This window comes from Equus caballus, chromosome 8 (assembly GCF_041296265.1).
Source record: "Equus caballus isolate H_3958 breed thoroughbred chromosome 8, TB-T2T, whole genome shotgun sequence".
Lineage (NCBI taxonomy): Eukaryota > Metazoa > Chordata > Mammalia > Perissodactyla > Equidae > Equus > Equus caballus.
The window spans coordinates 86503988-86521253 of record NC_091691.1 but is presented as its reverse complement, the minus strand read 5'-3'; the positions used below and the strand labels follow the sequence as shown (position 1 = coordinate 86521253).

Here is a 17266-nt window from a genome sequence, read left to right as displayed (position 1 = left end):
TTTATTTTATTTTTTTATTAAGGTTATGTAAGTTAACATCCTTGTGAAATTACAGTTGTACATCATTATTAGTCATGTTGTAGGTACACCACTTCACCCCTAGTGCCCTCCCCCCACCCCCCTTTCCCCTGGCAACCACCGATCAGTTCTCTTTGTCCATATGTTAACTACCACCTGTGAGTGGAGTCATACAGAGTTCGTCTTTCTCTGTCTGGCTTATTTCACTCAACATAATACCCTCAAGGTCTATCCATGTTGTTGTGAATGGGACGACTTTGTCCTTTTTGATGGCTGAGTAGTATTCCATTGTGTGTGTGCGTGTGTATATCTATATCTATATCTATATATATATATAGATATATATATATATATATATATACCACATCTTCTTTATCCAGTCATCAGTTGCTGGGCACTTAGGTTGGTTCCATGACTTCGCTATTGTGAATAATGCTGCGATGAACATAAGGGTGCATGGAACTTTTGGAATTGCTGATTTCAGGTTCTTAGGATAGATGCCCAGTAGTGGGATGGCTGGGTCATAAGGTATTTCTATTCTTAACTTTTTGAGGAATCTCCATACTGTTTTCCATAGTGGCTGTACCAGTTTGCATTCCCACCAACAGTGTATGAGGGTTCCCTTTTCTCCACAGCCTCTCCAACATTTGTCACTCTTGTTTTTGGATATTTTTGCCATTCTAACAGGTGTAAGGTGATATCTTAGTGTAGTTTTGATTTGCATTTCCCTGATGATTAGTGATGATGAGCATCTTTTCATGTGCCTATTGGCCATCCGTATATCTTCTTTGGAGAAATGTCTGTTCATGTCCCCTGCCCATTTTGTAATTGGGTTGTTTGACTTTTTATTGTTGAGTTGTGTGAGTTCTTTGTATATTATGGAGATTAACCCTTTGTCGGATAAATAACTTGTGAATATTTTTTCCCAATTAGTGGGCTGTTTTTTTGTTTCAATCCTGTTTTCCCTTGCCTTGAAGATGCTCTTTAGTCTGATGAAGTCCCATTTGTTTATTCTTTCTATTGTTTCCCTCTTGTGAGGGGTTATGGTGTCCGAAAAGATTCTTTTGAAGCTGATGTCAAAGAGTGTACTGCTGATATTCTCTTCTAGAAGACTTATTGTTTCAGGCCTAATCTTTAGGTCTTTGATCCATTTTGAGTTTATTTTAGTAAATGGTGAAAAAGAATGGTTGATTTTCATTCTTTTACATGTGGCTGTCCAGTTTTCCCAGCACCATTTGTTGAAGAGACTTTCTTTCCTCCATTGTAGGCCCTCAGCTCCTTTGTCAAAGATTAGCTGTCCATAGATGTGTGGTTTTATTTCTGGGCTTTCAATTCTGTTCCATTGATCTGTGCATCTGTCTTTGTACCAGTACCATGCTGTTTTGATTACTGTAGCTTTGTAGTATGTTTTGAAGTCAGGGATTGTGATGCCTCCAGCTTTGTTCTTCTTTCTCAGGATTGCTTTAGCAATTCGGGGTCCTTTGTTGCCCCATATGAATTTTAGGATTCTTTGTTCAATTTCTGTAAAGAATGACATTGGAATTCTGATTGGGATAGCATTGAATCTGTAGATTGCTTTAGATAGTATGGACATTTTAACTATGTTTATTCTTCCAATGCATGTGCATGAAATGTCTTTCCATCTCTTTATGTTGTCGTCAGTTTCTTTCAAGAAGGTCTTGTAGTTTTTGTTGTATAGATCTTTCACTTCCTTGGTTAAATTTACCCCAAGGTATTTTCTTCTTTTTGTTGCAATCGTGAATGGGATGAGTTCTAATCTTTTTCGGTTAGTTCATTGTTAGCATATAGAAATGCTACGGATTTATGTATGTTGATTTTGTACCCTGCAGGTTTGCTGTAGTTGTTGATTGTTTCTAATAGTTTTTCTATGGATTCTTTGGGGTTTTCTATATATAAGATCATGTCGTCTGCAAACTGTGAGAGTTTTACTTCTTCGTTGCCTATTTGGATTCCTTTTATTTCTTTTTCCTGCCAAATTGCTCTGGCCAAAACCTCCAGTACTATGTTGAATAAGAGTGGTGAAAGTGGGCACCCTTGTCTTGTTCCTGTTCTGAGAGGGATGGGTTTCAGTTTTTGTCCGTTGAGTATGATGTTGGCTGTGGGTTTGTCATATATGGCCTTTATTATGTTGAGATACTTTCCTTCTATACCTATTTTATTGAGGGTTTTTATCATAAATGGATGTTGGATCTTGTCAAATGCTTTGTCTGCATCTATTCAGATGATCATGTGGTTTTTGTTTCTCGTTTTGTTAATGTAGTGAATCACATTGATTGACTTGTGGATGTTGAACCATCCCTGTGTCCCTGGTATAAATCCCACTTGATCATGGTGTATAATCTTTTTGATATATTCCTGTATTCGGTTTGCCAAAATTTTGTTGAGGATTTTTGCATCTATGTTCATCAGTGATATTGGCCCGTAGTTTTCCTTCTTTGTGTTGTCCTTGTCCGGTTTGGGGATCAGGGTGATGTTGGCTTCATAGAATGTATTAGGGAGTGCTCCATCTTCCTCTATTTTCTGGAATAGTTTGAGAAGGATAGGTATTAAATCCTCTTTGAATGTTTGGTAGAATTCTCCAGAGAAGCCGTCTGGTCCTGGGCTCTTATTTTTGGGGAGGTTTTTGATTACTGTTTCTATTTCTTTACTTGTGATTGGTCTATTCAGGTTCTCTTTCTTCCTGATTTAGTTTGTGTAGGTTGTATGAGTCTAGGAATTTATCTATTTCTTCTAGGTTGTTCTATTTGTTGGCATATAGTTTTTCATAGTATTTTCTTATGATCCTTTGTATTTCTTCGGTATGTGTTGTGATTTCTCCTGTCTCGTTTCTAATTTTATTTATTTGAGACTTCTCTCTTTTCTTTTTAGTGAGTCTGGCTAAAGGTTTGTCGATTTTGTTAATTTTTTCGAAGAACCAACTCTTTGTTTCATTGATCCTTTCTACTGTCTTTTTTTGATTCAATATCATTTATTTCTGCTCTAATTTTTATTATTTCCCTCCTTCTACTGACTTTGGGCTTTATTTGTTCTTCTTTTCCTAATTCCGTTAGGTGTCATTTGAAGTTGTTTATGTCAGATTTTTCTTGCTTATTGAGGTGAGCCTGTATTGCAATGAAATTCCCTCTTAGGACTGCCTTTGCTGTGTCCCAAATCATTTGGTACGGTGTGTTTTCATTTTCATTTGTCTCCAGATAATATTTGATTTCTTCTTTAATTTCTTCAATAATCCATTGTTTGTTCAGTAGCATGTTGTTTAGTCTCCACATTTTTGGCCCTTTCCCAGCTTTATTCTTGTAGTTGATTTCTAGTTTCATAGCCTTATGATCAGAAAAGATGCTTGATATTATTTCAACCCTCTTGAACTTATTGATGCTGGCTTTGTTTCCCAAGATATGGTCTATCCTTGAGAATGTTCCATGCGCGCTTGAGAAGAATGTGTAACCTGCTGTTTTTGGATGAAGTGTCCTATATATATCTATTAGGTCCATCTGATCTAATTTTTCATTTAATTCTATAATTTCCTTGTTGATTTTCTGTCTGGATGATCTGTCCATTGGTGTTACCCATTTTAGGGGTCTTTGAACATAAAATTGCTTTTGCAACTTTATTTTCAGGTCTTTATATACATATATTTTTTCTTACATTCAGGTTTCTACTCAAATGAGCTCTAGGAGAGCAGAGATTGCATTTGTTTTGTACATTGCTCTATATCTCATATCTAGAATGATACTTGAAACAAATACTTTTTGAATGGATGAACGGCTTCCCTTCTGGATTGTTTTCCTTTCCGCCTATTGAAATCCTTTATATTCTTCAATCCGTGTTGAAGTCTCCTCCTTCTATGAAGCCTTCATTCATCTTAGTTGGAAGGCTTCATTCTGCACTCACCAAGTGGTACAGCCAGTGTTGCTTCTTGGTTTACTTCTTATGAGTATAGAATATGTACTCCCCAAATGGATTTTAAGCTTCACAGGGGCAAGGACTGGGTTTCAAGTATCTTGTGTCCCTCATGCCTGGTTCCCTTACAAGCAGATGTTCGGTACCTGCTTGTGAATTGATTGGTTAAAGTGGTCAGATGGCTCACTATATTCACCTACAGTTTTGGCTTAATGTCCCTGAGTGCATTCTCAACAGGGGCAATATCACTCCTTAGGGGACAGAAATTAGTTCTTGTGGCTGGCAGAGGTGAAAAATCTTAAATATTACAATAGTTTGTGGCTCTCTAAAGTTCAACCCCACCCAAGAAAATCTTATTCGTTAGTATTTAATCTTATGGGGGTGGGGTGCAGGGCATGGGGTTCAAGAGAAAAAAGTCTAAAAGGGCCCAGTAGGGAGGTGATAATGAAAAAAGTGAGAAACACTGGTTTAATGCTATGGGATGTTGGGACCCAGGAGAGAAATGGTTATGTGGGAATAGCATGATAAATGTAGGAAAGGAATCCAGGAATCGTTGAACTTAAAGAGGAATTCAGACTGGCCTTTCTCTTTCACCTCTGTAACAGCTGCATCCCTCTGGCCTGTGATCAGATCTCTGTTAGGTACTTACTCTGGGGAAAGCGGGGTGGGTTATCATTGACATCTGAGAGGGTGATGTTGACTGTTGTGGTCCCAGCTAAGCCTCCAAGCTGCCCTCCCATGTCCTTGGCTTGGATAATCACTTCGTAGTATTCTTTGGCTTCTCGGTCCATGTTCATGAGTGCTGTCCTAATTACACCTGCAGGATAGAAATGACTTTGATTTTAAAGACAAACCACAAAGCCAGTTTTTAAGATTGGTTTCTAGGTTTCCCCCTTGTGCATTGTTAATGTCTAGAGTTGAGATGCAAGTCACCTGTGGTCTATTAAACTTGAGGTCAGAATCCCAGCTTCAAAAAAGTGCTTAAACAAATGGTGAATAATTCCTATTCCAGCAGGAAGAGCTTAGAGGGACAGTTTCCTCTGGCAACATTACCAAGAGAGAACGGGAGGTGGCAGCAATGGCTCTCTAACAGACTTGGGGAATCTAGAGTCCCAGGCAATTTCAGGCTGCTCTGTCTCACCAAAGAAAACTGGGGCTTTGGGTCCAGAAAACAAAGCCTCACATGTCTGCAAAGCTATGATTTTAGATAATTCTCCTGCAGCTCTTTCTTTCTTCAGCCCCTAGAGCTCTTGTGGTGCAAATGACTCTTCTTTAGGCAACTCACTCCTAGTCTACTCTTTCCAGCCTCCCCAATACCTGTTAGCATGGTTGAATTCTGATTTGATTTTCCTTTTGTTATATATTCATTCTGTTTTGTTATGTTCTGCTTACCTCCGTGCTTCACTGAATTCTGTGAGCTAGGACATGAAAGATGCTCTGTGAGTTGTTTGTTTTTAAGACGATAAGGGATGGAGTTCCCCAGACAATAAGTAGCAGCATCGCCGAGTGCTGATACGGTTTCATTTAAGAAGAGGGGTCTAAATCAAAACCCAGTGAAATGTGTTGTTTTGATCCTGCCAAGGATGTGCAGTAATGTTTTATCGCTCTTTTACCCCTTCCACTTAGAAAAGTTGACTTCTATACGCTCTAGGCAAAGAATAAAGGCTTGTTTACTGTAAATTTACAACGTGACCCTTGGCTAAATAGACCTTTGGTTTGCAAAGGGAAGGGATTGGGAGCCTCAGATCTGTCCCCAGTTTACTCCTATAATGTATATATTGCACTGTAGTAACAACATTCTGAAGTGAAATATGCAGCATTTTCTTTTTTAAATGCCCTATGGGCACAGCAATAACTATCTTTTCATGTGTTTTTGACCTTAACACTAAAGATGCCTCCTGGGAACTGTCAAAATAATGTAAGTTTCCTCTGAGGATATAAAGGACATGTTGCCCTCTTCCTGTCTATATTTTTCCTGCCTGTGGGCACCCCCTCACTCTCCCTCTCCCCATTTGTAGAATTGTTAAAGTTACTGTTTTATGGAAGTCCCTAACTGCAATCTTTTTTCTTTCCTCCTACTAATATGCACTCCCTCCCTTTCTACTTTTATGATATAATTTTCTAAATGCCTGGTTCCCCTTAGGACTTCCGGAAAAAAATTCTATTAGATTGCTAGTAAGAAATATATTTTTCCTCTTTCAACTAGAGGTGACTTTGAGTGTTCACCATTGACTTTAACTCTGTGCCTGTAAATTTCTTTACTCAAGTTCTCTGTTAATTACTCTTAGGTTTCCAGTTTTCCTGTATGTAAAACTGGAATAACTACTTCCATATATTTCATGAGTTCACAAGATTATTGGCAGGCTCAAATATGGTATTGTTTGTGGAAACAGAGAAAGCCTGACACAATGCAAGATAATAATGATATAATTATCACTCTGCCCAACTCAAAAGTATTAAAGGGACTTCTTCATAGATAAAACATGCATATTCTGTAGTTAAAGCTTGCTAGTAAAATTGAGACAAAATAAAACAAACAAAAAACCAAAACCAAACTTCTGTTGGTTTGCCCTTTTCTGCCACACTGCTCCCTTACCCATCTGGGTCTCTATGCTGTCCTCCCAGTTAGAGCCTCCCACTCAGCACCTGTCTGTTTTGGGGGCCACATCCCGTGCTCTGTGCTGTTTCCTCCCTCCTCAAAACCTGTCTGTCCCAGCACCCGTTCATTCTAGCCTCATTCTCTGCTTAGTACAGGGTGGTTCAGGGGAAAGAACATCAGACCACACATCAGGGGACTTATCTACAACTAGATGCACTTGTTAGGTCTCAAGTCCCAGTTTCCTTATCCATTAAGTGAATGGTGAGGGACTGGATGACTCCCCTAAGGCTCTTTCCAGTTTCAGAATCAATGATTCCAGTTCTATTGTGAGTCCAGGTTAATGTGTCAATCTTCTCAGGTCTTCTTGGAGTGATAAAAGACCTTAATCCCTGGGGATAAGTACAACCAGAGGACATTTTGAAGGCTGGTGAGGAGGTACTTTTGTGGAGGCAGGCCTTCTGGCCTCTCCAGTCAGACCCTGTACACTGCCTATACATGGTGCTGCTCTTGCCCACCAGGGCAGTGCTGGTTTGCTCTCTTAATCCTAAAGCTTATAACAATCACCTCTGGTTAATACTCTCCCTGGAGAGTCCTTGAAAAGGAGAGTTGGGTCTGTCATAAGTAGCAGTTATAAATTATTAAGGAATAAAGCAAACACTTCTGACTTGACTGTTGCATCAAATACCTGTTTTGGAGTCCACAGAAAAATATGGTTGGCCCTGGAGAATGCTGTACACGACCCGGGCACTGTTGCCGTAGGTTGGATCATCAGCATCTGTGGCTGTCACCTGGATAACAGAGGTCCCTGAGGAAGAGATGGAGGAAGCCTGTTCAAGTTGAATTGCTAAAGGCTGGATGCAATCCTGAATGGGCAATCTTAGAGCATTTGCAGATATTATGTTTGCTTTCTTGGGAGGGTCCCCTTTCTAGGTCAAACTTCCATAACAACTCTCTTGTACCTCTGTAATGGGAACTACTTGTGTTTTAAGTTCTTAATAACCAGTAAAGACAACACAGCCTTTGGGCTTTTCATTACCCTTTGGATCATACTAAAATGCTTCTCGCTTATGAATCAAACATGAGTGATAGATCATTTATCTATCATCTATCTTTTGTTTTACTTTTAAGAATCAGAACTGAATAACCATACTAGGCTTATTATTACTATTATCTTTTACTGTGGCTGATTCCAATGTCTAAGTAGCTTCCTGCCTAAGGACTTGGTTGTCATTTTTGTTTTTTATTATTTGTGAGCTGTTCTGCACATTCCTTTTCTGCATATGTACAGGAGGATCTTCTGTAGAACAAGTGCTGTTTGTGAGAATCAGTGAATCTCCACCTTACCCACTGGTGACATTTCTGGCACAGTGGCGACATAAGGTCCATCTAGGAACTTGGGCTCATTGTCATTGATGTCTTGGATCTTGATGATGAACTCTGACTCTGGCTCCATCGGCCTGCCTGTCCGCCTGTCTAGGGCTTGAGCCCTTAAAGTATACTGGGCTCTTTCCTCTCTGTCGAGCCTCTGGATGGCATGGATGTCTCCAGTGGTGTCATCGATGGTAAACACAACACCTGCGCCTTCTCCTGAGAGGATGTATTTGATGGATCCATCTCCCCTGTCCATGTCTGAATGGAGCTGAGGAAAAAACACCGAAATCTCATTATGGAGATGAATAGGTGTTGGAATAACTTCAGTTTGGTCCCAACTTATGACCTCCTTTCAGACAGTAAGATTTTTTTTTTCACTTAAATGTTTAAAACGTCTGTCTACAAAGAACTAATATACTTGAACATGCTTGTATCAAAGAACAAATATAGGTGAATAAGTAAAGTTTATTACTTTACTTGATGAATAAGTAAAGTTTTTCCAAGTCACATTCAGTATTCTGAACTTACTATTATTTTAAATTCTTCTCCCTGAGAAGTATAGAGAACAGGACTTCTGGAAAGTGTAGGTCCCCATCGTGAGAAGAGGAGCAAGCCTGATAAGGAGGAACCCAACATTTCCACTTAAGAAAACAAATGGACAGGCTTAAACATATTAAAATAAATAAGTGTTGATATAAATTAGGTTTTGCAGTTTTAAAAACTTCATGACCATTCAAGTTGGCTGAAAACCTAATGAAATGATTAATAAATAGGCTACTCCAGTGTACGGGAAATAGTCAGTGACCTCCAGGGGCTCTTGCAGCTCTGACTCTGTAATCCTGATTCCGTTGTTTCATTCAGTAGGACTATGCTTGCTTGTTTCAGGTGTCAAAACAGACTTTCACTGCTAGGTATTATTCTTTGCATCAGTGTGTCTTTCCTTTCGGTGGGACCTGGGCTCATAATTATCATTCAAATCTACATATGGATGGTTGAGTTAGGGACATGCTTTCATCTACCCATCCAACTATATTTCCTCCCAAATTACTTCGTAGTGATTCTCAAAAGGAGTCCAGGGGCACTATTTTTATATTAAGCCTAGAAATGCATTTCTGCATCTCTAGTTATAGACAATGTATATGGGTGTCAAGAATCCTGGAATTTTGTGCTGTCTTTTAAATAACAGTCTCTCTCTAAAGGGGGCAACAAAAAATTAATTACAGTTAGTCAGCCCCCACTAACTGTTGTTGCCTGCTTGGCACTTTGCATAGTTCAGTGTCGAAGTTCCTAAGATTTAGTTTATAAAATAGACAACCAGTGTTAGGCTTAGGTTAGGGAGGCAAATATATCTGATCTGAACACTATCTATGTGAGTTATAAATTGAGTGCCCTTGACAAATTATTTAATGTTTATTACTCCCAAATTCCTCAAAGTGTAAATGTGGAGAACATTAATACTTACTTTGAAAGGTTGTCAGGATCATTAGAAACTAATGTCTGTAAAGCACCTAGCACGGTGTCTTTCCCATAATAAGAACGCTATAAATGAGGTCAATTATGATGATGATATGCGTGCATAGAGAAAAGGGTACTAACACGCCCAGCTCTTCTCTGCTCCCTTCAAGCCTCCAGGAGTGTAGCAGAGATAGCGAAAACAACTTGTTGCCTTTTTTCTTGTGCATAGTCCAATGGTAAAAGCTGCAGAAGGCTGCCTGAAGCTTTGCTGGGACAGTGTTAGTCTGAGGATTAAATGGCACAGACACTAAGAAGACACCTGAAAATGTATTTGCAACATCCTCAGACAAGGATGGGTTTGGAGGTTGTGGCTGGCTTTGAGCTGATCTCAAATTGACTCTCAGCCAAATCACACAGGCGACCATTTTGCTGCCTAGAGGAATTCAGCTGTGTCTTATCTAGAGAAGGGAAATAAGAGAATAAAATTGACCAAAAAAATCACTGTGGATTTTTTTCTACTTAAAGAATTCTATTTAGAATATGAAGTTCTCTCATTTCCTCATTCCATATACAGTATTATTATTTTTTGCCCCACAATCCAAATCATCTATTTGTGCAGTTAAAAAAGCAGAGGTGCCCAGCTTTTATAGAATAGAAAGCCATTTTATTTGGACTTGGCCACAAAGAAATGAAAGTCCATTCTGTCTGGAACTGTGTTCCCAGGCAGAGGAATGGAATTGGAAGGAGGAGGACAAGGATCTCAGGATTTTTTTAAAATTAAAAATATGTATATTTGTGTGTTTACATATATATAGATAGATACAAATGTATGTGATTTTAAGGTGTGTGGCATAGGACTTTCACTTAGAGTGAAATAGGTTAATTTAGGGCATGGCAGATTATCTAGGGGAAAAAGAAAGAATAGAAGTTGACATAAAGAAAGTACCCAGGTGTTTTGAGGTGTTCTATTTGTCATCTAAAAAGTTTTGTCCTATGAACCTTGAAAAAGCTAAGCATACTTGTGATCCTTAGTGCTCTGCCCATGGAGAGTGCTTAATAAGTAACAGAAGGCTAAAAATCTAAAAATCTCCTCTACAGCAGGAGATTCTGGTTTCTCAGGAGCCATCCAGCTGGCTGATGTCAGTAGAGTCTGGGCGGAACCTCAGATCTGTTGTCTTTGTTTTCGTCTGTATTGGGAGAAGAATTTCAGGAACTCTGGACTGTGAGTTCCTTGAAGTCAAGAACCAGGTGGCTTTCATCTTAGCATGGGTCTCACATGTAGTAAATGTTCAAAAAAATTTTATTGAAAGAATGGTGTAGGGTGTAGGATTAGTGTTAAAGCTTTTTGTGAAATCATTTTACCTTTGTTTGAAAAGGGCTAGCAAGAATCTTTCAAGTAGCTTCTGAGTGTGTTTTTGCATGCTTTTGTGCATGCATGTGTGTGTGCAGGAGAGGGAGGGGGAGGGGAAGGAGAGAGTGAGGGAGAGAGCGAGAGGATGTCCACAGAGAATCAGATGGGGCCTCTCAGGAACAGGAAGAGTACCAGCTATGAAAGGGGCCAGGATCTGCTTACACAAAGCTGATTTCTGAGGAGTATAATTGTATCAGTTCAGGATCCAGTCAGGGAACAAGATCTACACCAGTTATTGTAGCAGAGAGAATTTAATAAGGAAGCCTGAAAAGGCAAAAAGGGAACACTGAGGAATAAGAGAGGTAGTAATTCCAGGAAACAGTTAGTGCCCCTCTGGCTGGGGGAACGGAGGGCCAAGGTTGGGGCTCTTGGGACCTAGATGTTTGGAGGAGGCAGGCCTGAGACCTCTGAGGAGAGAGTGCTGTCCTCTGGGGCTGGGGGTGCAGGAGCTTAGAGGAGGTGCCCCTCAGCACCCAGCTCCCATGGAACTGAGACTCGGACTTCTGAGAAGAGGTGTCATCCAGTAGTGCTGGTATTTCTGAGGGGGTGTGGTGAGGCTGGTTCTGGGAGTGTGGAAAAAACCCAGAAACTGGAACCAACTGCTGGCCAGGTAAAAGGAGCAAGGTCCTTCCCTCTCCTCCTGCCTCCTGTTCTCCCTCTAGTACATTCTACTGTCTGAACCCAATCAGGGAGATAGTTGGAAAAGGAGAAATGGTGGCTTGCAGAGTCCCAGCACCAGTGTCACAAAGTGGAGTATGGAAAGGTGAATATATTGCTGAGAGACACTAGCTTAATAACCAGCACAGTATTGCTCATTTAATATCAGGGTTTCCCAACCACTGAATACACATTTGGTTGTGAAAATTGCAAAGAAGAGACAGTAACAGCTTTTCTCAGCAAATTGGCAGTTTAATAAAAATGTGTTTTATATTTATATATATTTAATTCAACTAACACTGATTGAGCATCAGCTCTTTGGAGGAAGGTAAGGAGCTTCTGGAGTGGAGTTGGCAGCACATAGTTATGTATATTTTGGGAAAACATTTTTTTTCCTCCAAAAATCTCCTAGACAGAATAAGACAGGTGGATATCCTACTTATCCTAATAATTCTTTAGTCTATAAAATCTTCAGCCAAAGAAGTAGTGAATGATGGAAAGTACATGCAGATTATGAAAAATCTTAGTTGATTTAGGATTTTAAAAACAAGGGTGATTTTCACTCCTTTTGTCATCTTTCATAGTGCCTTGTATAGTTCCAGGAATGCAGTAAGTGTAAAATTGTGGTTAGACAGCTTCCCTGTGGTTGTTAACCTCAGAATGACTTGGAACCACAGATTCGTGCACAAGCACAAGCCCTCTGCATCCCCCTCTTTGCATATGTCAATATAATCCAGCTTTAACTAGACACTGCCTTGTCCCTGGAAAGCCCAGTGTGGATTTTATAAGGCCATACCAATTACAGCTGATAATTGTTACCATACTCCTTTCTGAAATAAGCAAATACTCAGGCAGGCTCTCTAAACAGACATCTTCCAGAGCTCAAGGTGACAAGCTGAATGCCCCTGGGGGAGAGGGAATGAAAGGTGGATGAATTCTCTTTCAAAAGAAAGTAAGGGGGAAAAGTGCCTGGGTAAGTAAATATGTAATTATCTTCCTCATGTGGAGGTAACACACCCAATTCAGGGTAAAAACTTTCACTGGTTGCTGGTGTGTTGGTTGGACAGGATGACTGTAGAGATGCACAGGGTGTCCTGTGTCCTGAGTTGAGGTAATTAGTGAAGGGTGAGCACTAATTGTGAGTACTAGAGGGTGCTACACAGCTAAGTACTCCCAATGTCAGGAAGCAGTCAGGCTTGGTTAGATTCCTGGTTCCAACCCTAAAACCATTGACCCTTCCGTGTATTTCTCAGTGCTAAGTCTAAAGTCATGGCCACATGGGGGGCAACATAAAGGAAAGCCCATGGCTTCAGTGTCAGATTTCCTGTTACCTTCTGTGTAACTTTGGGCAACAAACATAACCTCTCTGAGCCTAGTTCCCAAGTGGTGAATTATACTTACCTCACAGTGTTGTTACGATGATTACATGATCTGTTCTATGTGAATGTGACTGGCACATAGTACTGTGGTAGCCCAGTAAAATGTTAGGTACCCATGTCTTTCTGCATTTTTGTATGTCCAGTTCTGTGCTGGTACTCAGTGTTGGCCAGCTTTAGGGAAGGCAGGGACGGTGTTTCAGTTTCTACCCTTGGAAGAGGAAGAGGGTTCTAAATTGTACATGCACATAAAGCAATTACTGAATACAAATGTATTTTCTTAAACTTTTTTTAGCAGTAGCTATGTATGTCTAGTTGAAAGAAATGTTTTTAAAATGTTGAGTAGCTAGAAGTCTCTGGAATTCTGAATAGATGGAAGATGTGCTCATGATGGAAGTGGCTTTTAAGCTGGGGCTCTGAGGAATTTGAATGTGATGGAACAGAGAGGAGGTGACAGCGTGTCCTGGGCAGGGCAGTAGCATGGGCATACATCTGGGGTAGGGACAAACATGGTTTATGTATCAGGGCCAGTAAGGAGAGACAGCTTGGCTGAGATCAGGACCAGATTTGAGAAATTGTAGGAGGGGCTGGATAAGGGAGGAGGAGTCCTTTTCTGGAAGTCCTTGAACCATATGCTAAGAGCTCTGATAAGCATTGGAGAGCTACAGTGCTTTCTTAATCAGAGGAGCGACATGATGGAAAGTGTGCTTCAAGGAGATAAGTGTCTTGAGTTCTGGCGGAAGGGATGGAAGAGTCTCTCTACAGGGACACAGGCAGCATCTACTTAGTTAATCTCATCATGAAGAACAGAAGGACCACAGTAATGACAGAGGCTAGAGAGGATGAGGTGAATCTGAGAGAAATTGGCAAGGAGATATTCACAGGATGAGGTGACTGGTTGGGCAAGAAGGAAGGAGAGAAGGAAAGGGAGAAGTCAAAGAAATCTCACAGATTTTTGAGGCCAAGAGATTTGCAGCTGCCTTAGGTATGCATTACTGTATGACTACTGCTACTACTACTAAAATTACTGCTACTACTACAACTACTCAATTATTGCTACTGTTACTACTACTACAATTACTATGGCAATGGCAACTACTACAACAACAACTACTACTACTATTTCTTACTGCTACAGGGTAATGATTATTTAGATCTTACTTTGGACCAGACACTGCACTAAGCACTTTACATGTGTTAGCTTATTTCATCCTTATTACACCATAGAGTACTCATTCATTAAATATCTTTTTTGAGCACCTTCTGTGTGACAGGTGCTGGGTTAGGCCTTGGGGATAAAATGGGAGCAATGTCCTTGCCCTTATTGAGCTTATAGTCTAGTCTGGGGTTTCAGACAATACAATGTAAATAAAAAAGTAAGTTAGATATTATGGGTTGTGATTAGAGCTGTGAAAAAAATAATGGTAGTGAGAGAATCTAACAGAGGGGCCTGCCTGCCTTAGAGATTGGTCAAGGAAGACCTAGATTCCAAATGAGCCCTAAAGGATGAGGAGGAGCCAACCCTGAGAGAAGCCAGGGGTAGGGCATTTCATCCTGGGAGAACAATAAGGCAAAACTTGGCAAGTTGTAGGAACTGACCGAAGGTTACATCCCTGGAACACAAGAGTGAGGGCAAGAAAGAGTAGCATGTGATGTGGTGGGAGGCCAGGAGGCAGGCTGAGTCAGAGAGGAATGGCCTTGTAAACTGTGGGGAGGAGACTTGAGGATTCAAAGTACAACCTCAAGACACTAAAGGATGTAAGCAGAGTCACATGGTCTGACCCACGTTTAAAAAGATCCTGTATGGAGAATGGATTGGAAGGAAGTGTGGGTAGAAGTGAGGGGACTGGTTGGCAGTCTAGGTATTTGCACAGGTGAGAGATTTCAGTGGAAGAGGAGATGAGAGAAATGAAGGATTTGGGATTTGTTTTGGCATAGGGCTAACAGAATTTGCAGGTGGAGAGAATGTGTGTGTGGCGGGGGGGGGGGCGGGGGGGGGCAAGAGAAAGGGAGGAATGATCACCAGATCTCTGCTTTTAGGAACTGAGAGATGGCAATGCTAATATAGGAAGACTGGGGGCAGACTCAATTTGGGAGGAAAAGCAAGAGTTCCTTATTGGATACGCTGCACTGGGGAGTTCTGTGAGTCGTAAACGTGGAACTATCACCTATGCGATAGGGTTTATGAGCCTGAAACTCAGACAAGTGGTTTGAGCCAGAGATGGAGAGTTTGGATTCACTGGTTTAGAGGAGGTGTTTAAAACTATAGGAGGGCAAATCCACTCAGCGTGGATAGAGAAGAGGTCCAGGGCAAAGCTTACGAGACCATGAACAATTGGGATGAGGTGGAGGAAGAGGACCAGCAAAGAGGCTGAGATGGAAGGAGGAAAAAGGGGATTGTGAAGATCTTGAAACTGAAAGGAAAGTGAATCAAGAAACAGGGACCAGTCAGCAGCATCCAAGGCCACTGTTGGGTGGTTCCATAATATGAAACCATTGGATTTGGTGGTAGGGAGGTCCTTAGGAGCATTGAAAACACAACATCAGTGCAGTAGTGGGGACAGAAGTCAGATAACTGGATTAAGAAGTGGGTGGGAGTTGAGGAAAGAGCTTATGTAGACAACTCTTAAGAAGTTGTAGTTCTCTTATTATCCCTGTTCGACATTTGAGGAAACGGAGGCTAACAGGGCTTAGTGACGTGTCCAAAGTCACTCTGGAAGCAATTGGCAGAGCTGGATTTTGAACCCACATGTGTTTGACTCTGAAACCCATACTCTTCACCTCTGTGCTAACCAAGTGTTTAAGTTGTCATTTGAATGAATTATTTATTTTCTAATTAGTTCCTTGTTTCCCATTTTCTCTCACTTGGTTGCTTTCATGAAATGATCTCTGATTAACATCCAAATAAAGTAAACATAGGAGAAAGCCTGGATTAAAAATGATATGATGATAGGTAAATCAAGGGAATTAGAGTATAAAGTTTATAAATATATTCATCGATTGTCTCTAACTATCCTAGCACATGCTAGGATCTTCTGAAATGAAGAATGTTTTATTCTTTTTTTTCCCCCCCCATTGAATTTAGGCCTTAGGCAACACCTGTGGAAATGCTTTAAAAAACTCCACAAAGCAAAAAACCCTCTACTTCCCCCTTTGTGTTTCCCAGTTTCTTTTTTCCCCATCCTGTCATTCCACGGGCTGCTGCTGCCTCTTTGGGGACTTGGATAGCTTTCGCTGGGTCTGAGGTTTTTCCTCCAAAATCCAATTCCCTGTTTTTCCCACTCAGAACAGAGGCAAGAACAAGGAAAGAAGTCTTTCTTTTCTGACTGGTATCTGACAAAGCAAAAATTAGATTTCAACTTGCTGTCAAATAACATACCACTAGTTAAAATTGTTCTCAGGCCTCAGACACAGGCTAGGTGAGCTTTCATATTCAACTCATATTCATATTCTGTTTCAATATTCTATATCTGATAATTTGTCTTTCTGTTTGGCAGTTCTTACCTTGCCCACATACAAAGGGTCGGTTCCAGTGTACTCTTCCAGAACAAAAAACTGGTTCCAAACCCAGCTCCTCTTTGTCCGCAAGTGTGACTGTGGCTTGTCTGACAGGAGCGCTTCTAATTCACCTGGCGGTGTTGGTGTACCCGAGAGAACGGTGGTTGTAAGGTCCATCAATCCCCAGAAGTACAAGGACATGCCAAGTCCAAGCCAGCTCTTTGCATTGCTCATTCTACCAGAAGTCCACATGGGATTGCCAGTTTTTCAGGAAGTAAAGTACAGGATGATAAAGCCACTGGAACTTGAGTGTTTTCCAAATGAAAAAATACAACGCAGTGTGTTGGGCACTTAATGCTTCCCAAATGAGATCCCAATTCAAGTCAATCTGCTTGAAGTTGACTTCCTGTCAAGTTAAGGAAAACACAGTGTGATGATGTCACATCCTTTCCTGTGGGCTTGTAGCAAGTTTTCAAGAAATGTCAGTAAATATTCAGTTTTCTACTCAAGGAGTTAAACAGTCATAACATGTTATTGCTTTAGAAATGTTTGAGTAATAAATAATATTTTGATAAAAAGAACACAGTTTATCTTGCTATAGTCAATCCCAAACCTTTGGATATGGATTTCAGCAGGAAAAACTAGTGAATAAATTTCTTCTCATTGGTAATATAGCTGGAGGGTTGTGCTGTATTATTGATTGGCTTGAATTAATAGTGTGCTCTTTGAAATATTTATGATCAGACGGGCTCCTAAACTCTTAAAAATAGCATTCATTTCCAAAATTTACAGCTAATAACTAGTATTTTCATTAGCCCAACTGCTTTTCTTGGCTCACTAAAGAACCAAAAGCAAAATCTAACTATCTTTTTTGCCACCTATAATTATCTTGTGCCTACCCCATGTTATTGATAATATTAGGAATCCTGGACTTCATTTATAAGTTGCTATGGATCACTTCTG

At 40.4% G+C, this 17266-nt stretch overlaps 1 protein-coding gene and 1 long non-coding RNA gene across 4 annotated transcripts in view; one reads left to right on the top strand and one right to left on the bottom strand.

Moving 5' to 3' along the window:
• The window catches only part of CDH20 (cadherin 20), a 199427-nt gene that overhangs the window by 40221 nt on the left and 141940 nt on the right, over positions 1 to 17266 (bottom strand). For all 3 annotated transcript variants that reach the window (XM_023647913.2, XM_070221119.1, XM_070221120.1), the window contains 4 exons: positions 16310 to 16709; positions 7880 to 8174; positions 7221 to 7340; positions 4586 to 4753 (listed from right to left, as the gene is read on the bottom strand). In XM_023647913.2, the coding sequence (XP_023503681.2) occupies positions 4586 to 4753; positions 7221 to 7340; positions 7880 to 8174; positions 16310 to 16555 (829 nt within the window). In that variant the 5' untranslated portion in view covers positions 16556 to 16709. The remainder of the gene's footprint in view (positions 1 to 4585; positions 4754 to 7220; positions 7341 to 7879; positions 8175 to 16309; positions 16710 to 17266) is intronic.
• Positions 1 to 17266, top strand: part of LOC102149289 (uncharacterized) — an 86375-nt gene that overhangs the window by 39117 nt on the left and 29992 nt on the right. The gene's annotated exons all lie outside the window — the stretch shown is intronic.